Source organism: Mobula birostris, chromosome 20 (assembly GCF_030028105.1).
Source record: "Mobula birostris isolate sMobBir1 chromosome 20, sMobBir1.hap1, whole genome shotgun sequence".
Classification (NCBI taxonomy): domain Eukaryota; kingdom Metazoa; phylum Chordata; class Chondrichthyes; order Myliobatiformes; family Myliobatidae; genus Mobula; species Mobula birostris.
In genome coordinates, this window is record NC_092389.1 from 14,241,610 (window position 1) to 14,255,742 (window position 14,133).

A 14,133-nucleotide genomic window follows, 5' to 3' on the forward strand; every position below is an offset into this window, starting at 1 on the left:
GGCGTAGACACGGTTCAGCAGGTAGACGATGGCATCCTCAACTCCTAGTCGGGGCTGGTAGGTGAACTGGAGGGGATCTAAGTGTGGCCTGACCATAGGCCGGAACAGCTCCAGAACAAGTCTCTCCAGGGTCTTCATGATGTGGGAGGTCAATGCCACCGGTCTGTAGTCATTGAGGCTGCTGGGACGTGGCGTCTTCGGCACAGGGACGAGGCAGGACGTCTTCCACAGCACAGGAACCCTCCGGAGCCTCAGGCTCAGGTTGAATACATGGCGAAGTACTCCACATAGCTGAGGGGCACAGGCTTTGTGCACCCTGGTACTGACACCATCTGGTCCTGCAGCCTTGCTTGGGTTGAGACGTTTCAGCTGTCTTCTCACCTGTTCAGCTGTGAAGCCCACCGTGGTGGTTTCGTGTGGGGGAGGGGTATAATCATGAGAGCAGGGTGGGGGACTGTGAGGAGAGGTAGGAGGGGAGAGTGGAATATGTGTTGGTTGGGGGCTGACAACAGATGGCTCATGTGGGGGATGGGCAGCAGGGGTCACAATGTCAAATCTGTTAAAGAACAAGTTAAGTTCGTTGGCCCTGTCCACACTGCCTTCAGCTCCTCTGTTGCTAGTTTGCCAAAACCCAGTGATGGTCCTCATCCCCCTCCAGACCTCTCTCATGTTGTTCTGCTGGAGTTTCCACTCAAGCTTCCTCCTGTACCTGTCTTTAGCCTCCCTGATCCTGGCTTTCAGGTCCCTCTGTATTGCACTCAGCTCCTCCCTATTTCCATCTCTAAACGCCCTCTTTTTAGCATTCAGGATGTCCTTAATGTCCTTTGTCACCCATGGCTTTTTATTTGAATAACAAAGGACAGTTCTTGTCGGAACATTGCAGTCCACACAGAAGTTGATGTAATCAGTGATGCACTCTGTGAGCCCATCAATATCCTCTCCATGTGGCTCACAGAGTGCCTGCCAGTCTGTCACCTCAAAACAACCCTGGAGGGCCTCATAAGGCCCCTCCGACCATTTCCTCACTGTCCTCGAGGTTGCAGGTTTACTCTTCACTAGAGGCACGTAGCAGGTTTTAGATGCACCAGGTTGTGATCTGACCTTCCCAGTGGGGGGAGGGGAGAGGAGCTGTATGCATCCTTAACGTTAGCATACATCAAATCCAGAGTCCTCTCCCCTCTGGTTGTACAGCTCACATACTGCGTGAAGTTTAGCAGTGTTCTAGCCATGGTAACCTGGTTGAAGTCACCCGAGATGGTAATGAGGGCACTCGGGTGCTGGGTTTGTAATCTGGCTATGATGGTGTAAATGATGTTACACGCCGACGTCGGGTTGGCAGAGGGAGGGATGTACACAACAACCACAATTGCATGTGAGATTTCCCTTGGCAAATAATATGGCCGGAGTCCAACAGCAAAAAGTTCAATATCTGGGCTACAGACACGTTCCTTGATCGTAATATGACCAGGATTGCACCATCTGTTATTTACCAGAACCGCAAGCCCCCCTCCTTTACGCTTACCGCTCTCAGTGCAATTCCGGTCAGCCTGAACGGTCTGGAAGCCCTCTATGGAAACGTTTCGATCAGGTATGTCCTCGTGCAGCCATGTCTCAGTGAAGCACATGACACTGCTCTCCCGAACTGTTCTCTGACTCCTGACAAGCGCAGTCAGTTCGTCCATTTTATTCCCCAGCGATCTCACATTTCCCATGATGAGAGAGGGGAGACACGGCTTATAACTTCTCTTCTCCATAAGCCTCTGTTGTCTCGACCCGGTCCTCTTCCCTCGCCTTTTTGATCCCCCTCTGCATCCTCTGTGTGTTTTCCTCCAGATTTCAGCCGGGATGTCCGCTGCTCTGTTCACTAAACCGGCGGGCATGAGCGCAATCAATTGGTCCCTGGAATAAACAATGTGGCCATCCTGCTGCCACGCTAACGAGACGTGTCCGAATGTAACTAATTCCAGCGCTAAAAAAACAAGTAAAACTCTCTCCACCAGCATGTTAGAGAGGGAGCAGCTTCAATGTGTTACCGTGAGAAATAAAATACAACAAATAACTAAATTAAAGTTTAAAAGTAAGAAATTACGGAGCAACTGTAACCGGCTGCATGCACGACTGGTGCATGTGCACATCAGGACGTCAGGCAGAGGACACAAACCTCAAAGGAGACCATGACGATTTTGTAGTGAATTATGGGAAGATATCCGTATTTAGAACAACACATTTTTGCTCCTCGAAAGGAGATGAAGCCAAGGAGAGTGATGTTAGATTGTCAATCTCCTGTGATCTTGCTGAATGGCGGAACAGCCTCAGCATAGGAAAAGCTGGGAATGGCTGTTCATCTGCTCAAACTGGCTCTGCCGTAAGTTCAGCGCTCATCTTTCAGCACATTGCTATTTTCCAGTATTAGCTCCATTTTTTAATTCCTCAAAATTCCAAAAATCTATCGATCTCAGTCTTGACCGAGCCTCCACAGCCGTTTGGGAGGGAATTCCGAAACTGAAGAACTTTATTCCCACCTCCTTGCTGAATGGCCGACCCTTTGTACTGAGACCATGATGTCCGGTTATGGAAGCCCCAGTCAGAGAAAACATCAATTTTGCATTCACTCTTATTCAAATCCTGTGAATATTTGAATATTTCATTCACATCCCTTTCTTCTAGACTCTAGATAGTAAATGTCCAGCCTGCTTATCTCTCAACAGTTTCTCATTCTATCTTCTTCATTGAATGTTGCCCCATGGTTACTGGAAAGGCCAAATGGGGTCAGCTATTAGAACCAATTCCTCCAGTAATTATACCTTGGCTGATTTGGCGTATTAGGCTCAAACTAAAGTCACCCTGGAATCAGATATTTGTGGGTTCAAGGCTCAATCAGGTATCACAGACAGCACAGAAACAAGGCTGCATTATCCCAGGTGTCATCATATAGACCAGAGGATACCTTGAGTCTTTCTATCATTTACAACGGTCGAGAAGGACTTCCAGCTGCCATATTGAAAAAAGATGGAATGCCTGGACCACCTCCCAATGGGAGGCAACAAAATAAACAGGTTCGAAAAAGGATGTAGGCAAAAGGCAGGTAACTATAAATAGTTAGTTTAACATCTGTATTTGGGAAAATGTAGTCTAGCAGATGGGGTACAATGTTGGTAAATGCAAGGTCATCCACTTTGGAAGGAAAAATGGAAGATCAGATTATTATTTAAATGGTAAAAGATTACAGCATGCTGGTCTAAGAACACTGAGGCTGTCTACAAGAAGGGTCAGAGCCATCTCTATTTCCTGAGGAGACTGAGGTCCTTTAACATCTGCTGGACGATGCTGAGGATGTTCTATGAGTCTGTGGTGGCCAATGCTATCATGTTTGCTGTTGTGTGCTGGGGCAGCAAGCTGAGGGTAGCAGACACCAATAGAATCAACAAACTCATTCGTAATGCCAGTGATGTTGTGGGGCTGGAACTGGACTCTCTGACGGTGGTGTCTGAAAAGAGGATGCTGTCTATGTTGCATGCCAACTTGGACAATGTCTCCCATCCACTACATAATGTACTGGGTGGACACAGGAGTACATTCAGCCAGAGACTCATTCCACCGAGATGCAGCACTGAGAGTCATAGGAAGTCATTCCTGCCTGTGGCCATCAAACCTTACAACTCCTCCCTTGGAGGGTCAGACACCCTGAGCTGATAGGCTGGTCCTGGACTTATTTCATAATTTACTGGCATAATTTACATATTACTATTTAACTATTTATGGTTTTATGACTAATTATTTATGGTGCAACTGTAACGAAAACCAATTTCCCCTGGGATCAATAAAGTATGACTATGACTATGACTTGGGAGTGCTTGTGCATGAATCACAAAAGGTTGGATTGCAGGTGCAGCAGGCTATCAAGAAGGCAAATGGGATGTTGGCCTTCATTGCGAAAGATTGAATTCAAGAGCAGGGAGGTTACGCTGCAACTGTACAGGGTACTGGAGATGTCGCATCTGGAGTACTGTGTGTAGTTCTGGTCTCCTTACTTGAGGAAGGATATACTGGCTTTGGAGGCGGTGCAGAGGAGGTTCGCCAGGTTGATTCCAGAGATGAGGGGATTAGACTGAGGAGAGATTGAGTCGCCTGTGTCATGGTCTGGTCTGTGAAGTCTGTATTCCGGTTCACGGTCCGGTCCATCGACCCTTGCTCCAGGTTTTCCTGTTTACCCTGTTTCTGTCTTGTTGAGCTCTAATTGAGGCAGCTGATGCTAGTTGGGGCTGGCTGCATAAATACCTCCAGAGACCAGGGCATGGTTGCTGGATTGTTCTTGTCCTTATTCTCTGTATCTCTTCCCCTGCCTTCTGTTTCCTCGCCTGAAGCCCTGCCTTGTCTTGCCGGTAACTCTCGCCTCGCCTAAAGTTCTCGTCTCGCCATGCTTTGCCAGAAGCCTTGCGTTGTCTTGCTGGTAACTCTCGCCTCGTCTTGCCTGCAGTCTTGTCCTGGAGCCACCCTGTACCTAGCTCCCTTCCTGTCCCTTGATTCCGCCCAGGTAAGCCAGGCCGTCTTGCCGCTACCTGTGGTTGGTTCTGTCCCCTCCTGTCCCTTGCCTCTGTCGGGTGGTGATCCATGCCCTGCCCAGGAGGAGCCTGCCTAGCCTCAAGCCTGAAGACGCCAGCCTCCTGCCTAGCCTCAAGCCGGAAGACTCCAGCCTCCTGCCTAGCCTCAAGCCGGAAGACTCCAGCCTCCTGCCTAGCCTCAAGCCGGAAGACTCCAGCCTCCTGCCTAGCCTCAAGCCGGAAGACTCCAGCCTCCTTGCCTAGTTCTGGGGTCCGAGCCAGAGGCAAGACCCAGGTGCTAGGTGCTGGGTCCTAGTCCAGTCTCTGGCTTGGAGTCCAAGCCCGGCCCATAGCTCTTTTGTCCAGTCCTGTTCCAGGTTCCTGGTTTTCCTGTCCATGTCCTTGCCCTCACCCTGTATCCTAGTCCTGTCCCTAGTACTTCAGTGTCTGTGTCTTGCACTTGGGTCTGTTCCCAGCCACCGCCCAATGACAGCCTGGGACTGTACTCACTGGAATTCAGAAGGATGAGAGGAGATCTTATAGAAACGTATATAATTATGAACGATGTAGATAAGATAGAGGCAGGAAAGTTGTTTCCACTGATAGGTGAGACTAGAACTAGGGGTCATAGCCTCAAGATTTGGGAGAGTAAATTTAAGGCAGAGATGAAGAGAAACTGCTTTTCTCAAAGAGTGGTGAATCTGTGGAATTCTCTGCCCAATGGAGGCTACCCCAGTAAATATATTTAAGACAAGGTTGGGTAGATTTTTGCACAGTGGGGGAATTAAGGGTTATGGGGAAAAGGCAGGTAGATGGAGATGAGTCCGTGGCCAGATCAGCCATGAGCTTATTGAACGGGGGAGCAGGCTCGACGGGCCAGATGGCCGACTCCTGCTCCTGTTTCTTGTGTTTCTTACGTTCAATCGTATTGCTGTTCGTGCAAGAGGAAAGGATAACACTGAACCGTGCCTTCCTGCCTAGATTGGGAAAGGGGTCAGAACAAAGTATGCCCGCTGCCTGGGGCAAAGGAGAGCGGTGCTGGCCAAGGTGTCTCTGTCTACCGGGGGGCTGGTGTATTTAGTGGCACCTTTAGGCAGTGAAGATGTCCCTGCGTGATCGTGAGCTGCTCATGGGGTATGGCGGCGTGGGAAAGGTCTGATCAGCGAGGCGACTCGCTTGTGCCAGGACGGCGCGAGCAGTGACTGCACCTGAGTCTCCTCCCTCCTTCATCTGGGACACGCGTTTCCTGCCTTTGCTTCCGCTGTCACCTGAGGTCGCGTCGATCAGGGTCGGAATGAGCCTGAGGTTTCGGAATCTGGATCCTGATCGGACCCCACACTGGATCCCTGCCCTGCTGCTCTTCCCCTTGTTGCTACTTCCAGGTGAGTCCAGGGCGCCTCAGCGGCCCGGGACCCAGAGTAAAACTTGAAGCAAACTTCCCCGGAGTGAGGAATGTGCCCATTCGCCACAGTTTCGCTTCGATTTCGGGGGCCTTTTCGCCTCATTTCCGGGGTTGCTTTCGTTTTAAACATCCCGATTCAGTCCCAAGACACAGAGCTGAAACGTTCGTCACTCTCCTCGCCCCCCCCCCCCCCCCAGCACCTCTCTTAAAACTGTCTCCACCTCGGCCCAGCACTCTTCTTCGGGATGCATCCCCCCACCCCTAGCTCGAGATATCCTCCTCGACATCAATCCAACTTCCTCCTCAACTTCTTTCTTAACCCTCCTCCTCCTACCAACCGTCCTTCTTCCCATTAGCTTCTCATCTCCCCCTTCATCCCTTCCTGTTGCCCATGTCCACCCCTCACCACTCCCCCCCCACCCCGTTCTCCCTTCCCCATTCATCCTCTTTCCAGGCCTGGCCCCATCATACCTATTCTCTTTGCCCTATCCATCCTTCCCATCCCCACCTCCTTGGCAACTTTGAAACTAGCTTGTTTTCTCTCTCTCCCAGTTCTGTCAGTCTTTGACTTGAAACCTTGACCCCATTTCTCTCTCCACAGGTGCTACCTGGCCTGCTGAATGTTTTGCATTTTCACTTTTATAATTTAAACTGCCAGAACAATAACCTTGCTCCTGAACTCGAACTGTTTTATGCTATTGAATGTCAAGGATTTGCATAATCACAGTTTAAACAATTTCAGTTTACATTACAAATGAGAAAATCTGCAGATGCCGGAAATCCAAGCAACACACGCAAATTGCTGGAGGAATTTAGCAGACCAGGCGGCATCTATGGAAAAAAGTACAGTCAACGTTTTGGGCCGAGACCCTTCAGCAGGACTGTACCCACCTGGCTTCACCTATCACCTTTCAGCTAGCCTCTTTCTCCTCCCCCCCTCCTTTTTAATCTGGTATCTTCCCCCTTCTTTCTCAGTCCTGCTAAAGGGTCTCGGCCCGAAACGTCGACTATACTCTTTTCCATAGATGCTGCCTGGCCTGCTGAGTTCCTCCAGCATTCTGCGTGTGTCAGTCAGTTTATGTCAGCTGTGTTAGGTTAATATAGATACAAAACTATATTGCACTAGTTAAGTCTTTCCCCTCAGTGTTGACTGCTGCATTCTTTGCAAAACAGGTGCTGCTTCTATCGAAATTACTTTGCCATCAAAGGTCAGAGGCTTCATTGGAGAGGACATAGAACTGAATTGTAAATTCAAGACGTCTTCTCCCATCACAGAGCGTCTGACAGTGAATTGGTCTTTCCGACCAGCAAGTGGCGGATCAAAGCATGGTGTGAGTATCATTGATAATGTTGGTAGCAATGGTACCTTTTTTGAGAAAGCATTTCATAGAATTGATGTACAGTGACAATGTTTGCTCGTAATGGGTTTGATTGTACTTTCTTGCTCAATTTAAAGATTTTTGAAAAGATATGTAGATAATCACTTTCTTCCAACAAGAAATATGGTGAGTGTTTCAGTATAGTGTAAATTATTTGCAACAAGTCTTCTTGGCAATTTTTCATTGTTACATTCTAATGTGGGTTAATGGAAATCTGGAACTTTTTCCTGAAAACTGCGATGAATCAATGAAAATTTTCGATAGAGTATTGAGAGTTGGAGAGTCCATAGAGTGCAGAATCAGACACTTCAGCCCACATTCTATGCTGGCCCTGAGTACATGTCCACACCAACTGTTTTTCCAGCAGTCAGCCCAATGCTTTCGTTGCTTTGATAATTGAAGTGCTTGTCTAAATATTTTCTTAAATGTGAAGATACCCAATTCCACTACCACCTCAGGCAGTGTGCTCCAGAATTTAATGACCTTCAGCTGAGAAAATATTTCCTCAGGTGCTCTCTAAACCCTTTGTGCTTGCCAGGGTCTTACCATCTATTCTGATGCATTGCATCACATTTTTCAAATTTACAGTGTGTGCACGTGTGTGTATATTCCTATATGTAATAGTTAAATTAAATAAGTAATGCAAAACCAGAAATAAAGTAGTGAGGTAGTGTTCATGGGTTCAATGTCTATTTAGAAATGAGAGGGGAGGAAGCTGTTTCTGAATCGTTGAGTGTGTGCCTTCAGCACACTCAGCACTACTCTCATCGACAGACTCGGTCATCTCCTTGAAAAATCATTCAGGTAGGAACTTCCTTTAATAAAGCCACGTAACCTATTTTTGATTAGCCCCTGATCCTCCAAGTGCAGATTAATTCCGTTCCTCAGAATTTTCTCCAATAATTTCCCTCCTACCGATAAGAAATTTGGAACAAAGGTAGATTAGAGGAGTCCAGGAATAAATCGCCCAAAGAACTGCTTGAAATGTCAAACAAGATCGTATATCTGAATATTTCTGTTTCCCTGGAAGAACCATATTTCTCTGGTAAAACTGTATCAATGCAGTGAAAAACAAAGGCTTTTGGTCAGTCATACAGTACCTATTGATGTCTTTCTGAAGTTAACACTTTAGCCATCCTATGCTCTTTCCCTATATCTGTGCAATTTTTTAAACTTTAAATTATTTATCCAATTCCAAATTCATTTTTTGGAATTTATTTTGAACATGTCTGTCAGATTCAGGCTGTCCCTAGGTTACGGAAATCTCTACATGTCAATAAAATTTTATCTTATTAAGCTGAAAAGTCTGATGTACATGCAAATGTTCATTGCTACAAATGGTAGAACTGGTTTCCTCTTTCTCTGCAGGTTCTGTTTTATCATTCTTATGTGCTCTTCATGCCAGTCATCACCATTACTTTGAGTAATTTTTATTTGCATTTTTAACCTATGGATAAAATCAGCTTGTGGACGTTTGTAAAAATGGAACCTGCTAGTTACCTGAGGATGGCAGGACTGTCCCACCTTAACTAGGGTAGTTCACAAGTTGGAACAGCGGCCGCAGAGTTCCCACATGGCAAAAGATGCCTGCTGCTCTACAGCTGGCAAATCCATCCTTTTGGTCTGAATGCTCAATAGCCTGTATATAATTCAGGCTTTCATAAGCTGGGGAGGGCCTGCAGTGCATTACAGAATGAAACTCAGTATATAAGAAAAGTTTGCCTTCTCGTTATCCCTGGCCCATTTGCCAATTACAGATCTGTGCTTTGGAAATTGGCCCACGAGGCAATGGAAGAGGTGTACGTACAATTACTGTACCAAACCCACTTTGTGTTTAATATTTAATTTCCCATGCTTGAGGTAGAGGATTTCTCCTGCTGCCATTCTGGTAAATGCATCTGCACCCTGTCTTAATCATTGACATTCCTCCTGTAGTTTGGTGTCTCAAATTCAGCAGGGCTGCAGCTGAGTCCTGAGCAACTGCTGAGTCTCAGGAATTCGATGTTGCAATTTATGAGATTACTTCAGGCACATTATGACGTAAAAGGTCAGATTGGAGTGGAGTCAGTGAATCATTGTTCTGCTTTTTGAGTATTTGTGAAGCTGAAATGGAAAAGTTAACAGAAAATATCATTCAGAGTTGCCATTACAACAGGAACTTGCTTTCTACAACCATAACAATCATGTAATTGAGCTTGAGCTATCCTTATAGATGAGCTCACCTCAATTATGCTGTTTGCCCTAAGTTATGCTGTGAGTTTGATTGCAGCTGATAGTTAAACATATTATGAAGTTTAATTAAAAAGTATGATCTCAGCAGCTTTGCTTATTCCTGTACCTGGGTGCCTGTCTTCTCCAAAGTCTGATTGCCAGCTTTGATACATGTCTTCCTCCCAGGATCAGGCAACCTTTGACACGTGATGTGAATTTGAGTCTTCCCATAATGGTGAAGAGAAGGTTGAAGAAGCTTTCCTGCTGTGATTGAATCTGCTGGAGATGTGAAAATAGGAGGCCTTAACAGAACTGACTGGTCTGATGAAAACGGTGAAGGGTCCCAAACGGAAATGTTAACCAAATGGTAGCATTTTCAGCTGATCTGATAGTCATACACAGAATCAGACTTTTTGGCCCATCTAGTCCATGCCAAACTGTTATTCTGCCCAGTCCCATTGACTCTCACCTGGACTATACCCCTCCATCCCCCTCCAATCCATGTATTTATCTAAATTTCTCTTAATTTCTAGGTTCTTTAATGCCCCACCATTCTACATTGCTTTCTTCCTTTAAAAAGCTCTTTACAAATGCTCCTTAGCCAAGCTTCTGGTCATCAGTGCTAACATCTGTTTGTATTCTATGCTTGGAAAATGTTCTTATGATATCAGTCTTAAACACATAGCAGATTTTCCAAACATTTGGCGTTTGTCCTGATAATATTCCACAACACACTATTATTCCATTGTTTTCTTTTTGTCATATTGGTACGATAAATTTTTGAGTGAACTCAGTGAGATTAACGGGAATGGAAAAACATAAACAAGTACTCTTGAGCCCAACTCTGGCCACGGACTTACACATGGTCCTGACCCCCTGGTATTCCAGACCCCAACACCCACTCTAGCTGCAGAATTGCTTGCACTCATTTCAGGTTCTGGACTATTGAGTTAGCCAGATGCTAGACCACCACGATTTTCAAACAACTGGATGCCGGATGATTGGCGTTTACTGTAAATGTAAATGATCGATCATTTCTGTTTATTCCTTTTGAAAATTTCCAGCAGTAAAGTGTTTGCTGAACAAACATAATGACTTCAGAATCAGTGCTGTACAGTTGGGGGAAGCAGGGAAAGGAAGAGGGGTGGGCAACACTTGACAGTGCACAGCCCTTGAGTAATTCCTGAGGGAATGGGGCACTGCACTGTTGGAGGGACGGTCCCAAACAAGGACAGCATTGTTGACAGGGAACTATCATTGCAGGGACAATACTGAAGGATTGCCACCTTGTCATGGTGGAGGAGCTTGTAAGTTCCTGAGATCCCGAGAGTATTGCCATTTAGAGTTTAGCCATCTGGCACTGGTAGGGTCACCCATGGGGGTAAGGTCAATGGGGAGGTTCTGTCCAAGGAGCAATCCAACCAAGACCTCAACAGTGGAGATGGCAGAAGGTGAGGACACTTCACCAAGGCAGTGAAGTTGGTGGAAGATTGTAGGAGTGAAGGATCACGAGTCGTCTTGCATTCCATGTCACTGGATCCTGACCCCAATCTGTCAAAGATAGTGTGGTGTCTGCCCGTGCATCAGCCTCCTACGTTAAGCAAGGTCACACGCAGGCGTCCTTCATTAAGGGAATCCATCCTAACATCCTGGATTAAGACCCGTGACGCCCCCCTACATCACCTGAGGACCCACCAATAAAAAAAACCCTTGGGTCGAGTCACTCCTTGAGTCAAGTGATGGCACTACTACTGAAGGGCTGCACAGTTGTGAGGGGCAACGTTGAGAGGGTGCTTTTTTTATGACTGAGGAGTGGCACAAATTAAGTGAGCTAAAGTTAATGGGATAATATTGGCTGAGTACTGTGCAGAGGAGCAGTTCTAACAGAGCACCATTCCTTTGGCAGTGTCATGTTTTAAACAAAACTATACCTGCCCCTTAAGCATCACTATTTTCATAAAGAGTGGGGATTTTTAATTTAATTTTATTTTCATTGAGATGCAGTGTGGAGTAGACTCTTCTGGCCCAGCAACCCCCCGATTTAACCCTATCCTAATCACAGGACAATTTACGGTGACCAATTAACCTACCAACCAAACTGTGGACTGTGGGAGGAAACCGGAGCACCCGGAGGAAATCCGTGCAGTCACGGGGGAGAACGTACAAACACCTTACAGGCAGAGGCGGAAAGTGAACCCCGGTTGCTGGTACTGTAAAGCGTTGTGCTGATCACTACACACTACCGTGTCACCCCCCCAGGAATTCTGACATCCTGGTTGATCGTCATCACTCAGTTATGACAGTCATCTGATCTTCAGTGAGTTTAAGATTATTATTTCAATCATTATTAATTAACTAATCTTGGAGTTATAAGGTACTTTTTTAAAATTTGTAAATAGCACAGAATTTTGACATCCTTCATAAAACATAATGACATTTACAATGTAGTGTTGTGATCTACAGGGTATAGTGATAGAATGCAACAAGTTATAGAGAGGCTGGTGGATGGGCAGGCACGTGGCTGTTGAAGTTCAGTGCAGATGACTTGGAATGAACTGCTTGCAGACGTGGTGGGGGCGGCTTCCAATGTGGCTTTTGAGAGGGAATAGGTAAGGAAATGGCGAAGGAAGATTTGCAAAGCTGCAGATAAATGAGTAGAGGAGGGGCAGGAAAACCAGGGGGAGGCCTTGTATGAACACAGTGGGTCAAGTGGCCTCATTTTGTGTCATAATTATTCTGTAGTTCCATGATTTTATTTATGTGGGATGTTTTTGAGTTTAAAGTGGTTTCCTGTATTTCAATGATAAATTAGTTCATTGGCTGTGAAGCAGTTCAGCACATTCTGGAATCCTGTTAGGCACTATGTAAATGCAAATTCTTTCTTAATAACGTTCATTCCCTGCTGTCTTCTGCATCTACTCCACTGCATAATTTTCTGTGTCACCGGCTGACTATGGCACTTTGGGTGAAGTTATATCTTTTGATGTTCTTTGTTTGTATTTGTTTAATTGCTGTTCATTCTGTGTAATCGGCTTCTTCCTTCCTGAAGCCAGTTGCTGTATCTACGTGTTGATGGTGGGCTTTATCAGAAAACATCCTCAGACTGACCCAGCCCAGCTGGTCACATACCGGGAGATGTGGGCCTCATACTTACCCAGTCTGATCGTGCACAGACTGATGTCATTGTTGGCTTGTTTTGGACTGTGTTGAGTGAGGTTTCTTTTGTTTAGTTCTTATCTCAGCAAATGCTGCTGCTTCATGTGATAGATAATTGCATAATAGCTGTGATTGGGGAGGGCAAGTGTGGAGTTGGTGGACATGGAATGCAGTCCAAACCTCAGACTTCGCACAAAACATGGGTTTCATCTCTGGCTTGAGGGGAGTAATACTGTTATTCCAGTACTGGGCCTCCAACATTTCTCCCTTTTCATGGCTTTGGGAGTTCACTGCTCCTTCGACAAAGTCCCTCCATGATCTCGGCATTCCTGCCAGTGGCCCTTTGCTGTGGGAAGGGAAGTCTGCAGGGAGTACAGGGCTGTGTTAGCCCTCTGATAGTACCATCCCATGGAAAATGCTGTATTTCCTGGCCACCAACCGTCAGGCTATCACCCACACCCTCCTCCCACTGGTTCCCTCTCCCAACACTCCCATCTGCCCTCTCCACCTCAGACCATTGTCGACTCCACCTATCACCTCCCAGATCCTGGCACTATTCCCGCTTGCCTCTCCCTTGTCTGGCTATCGCCCCTCCTGATCTGGATCCACCCGCTTCTCCACCACTCCCATCTTCCCTCCCCATCGCTCCCCATCTCCCAGATCCTGGCACTACTCCAACTTCCCTCTTCCCCATCTGGCTATCAGCCCTCCTGACCTGGATGCACCTCCCCCCCCACCCCCCGCACCACTCCCATCTGCCCTGTTCCCCCGGTAACTGCCCAGTGCAGAGCTCCCTGGGGCAATCTGCAGGAGTGCCGAGATTTTGGAGGGGCCTTGATGAAGGAGCACTGCATTTTCAGAGGGGTGAGAATGAAGGAATGTCAGATGGCTCTGTCCTGAAATGGTATGCTCACTCCCCACTGTGTCAGTCCAACGTCCTGTCAGACCTCCCAGCTTCTGTCGCTATTTATACTCTCCTCTCCCCCATCTGCCTAGCAACCCTCCTCACTTGGATCCACCAATCGCTTGCTACCTCTTGCTCCACCCCTTCCCCTCATACTGACTATCCCTGTTCCACCTTTCAGTCGAGGTGACAGAACGTTGACTGTCTGTCTCCTTCCGCAGACGCTGCCTGACCCACTGGGTCGGTCTGACATCCTGTGTGTACCCCTGTGCTAAACTCAGATGACAGCCCCGCTCCTCAGCACCACCACTCTGATGTCCCTGTGCTCCCTCAGCACTGCCCCTCCAAGAGCACTGGTAACCCTCTATATCTGCTCGAAACAGTGGTTAAGGGAGGCTCCGAAATCTGCTTCTCAGCTCCAGTCCATTCATAAACTTCAAAGCTGATAAGAGAGGATTTACAATCCTATGGCAATCAAAACGTACTTGAGCTGAGGAGCTGTAAACCACTTAATTTGACAACCTGAGTGTTTTATGACCA

The 14,133-nt window shown here is 46.9% G+C and overlaps 1 protein-coding gene across 2 annotated transcripts in view; it reads left to right on the forward strand.

The window, feature by feature from the left end:
* Nucleotides 1-1,497: 1,497 nt before the first annotated feature.
* The window catches only part of LOC140185063 (myelin protein zero-like protein 3), a 34,273-nt gene continuing 21,637 nt past the window's right edge, over nucleotides 1,498-14,133 (forward strand). Inside the window, exons 1-2 of one of the 2 annotated variants that reach the window (XM_072238301.1) lie at nucleotides 1,498-1,588; nucleotides 7,117-7,274. In XM_072238301.1, coding sequence (XP_072094402.1) covers nucleotides 1,570-1,588; nucleotides 7,117-7,274 — 177 coding nt within the window. In that variant the 5' untranslated portion in view covers nucleotides 1,498-1,569. Of the gene's footprint in view, nucleotides 1,589-5,574; nucleotides 5,924-7,116; nucleotides 7,275-14,133 lie in introns of those variants that run through there. The other variant, XM_072238300.1, reaches the window with a different exon arrangement.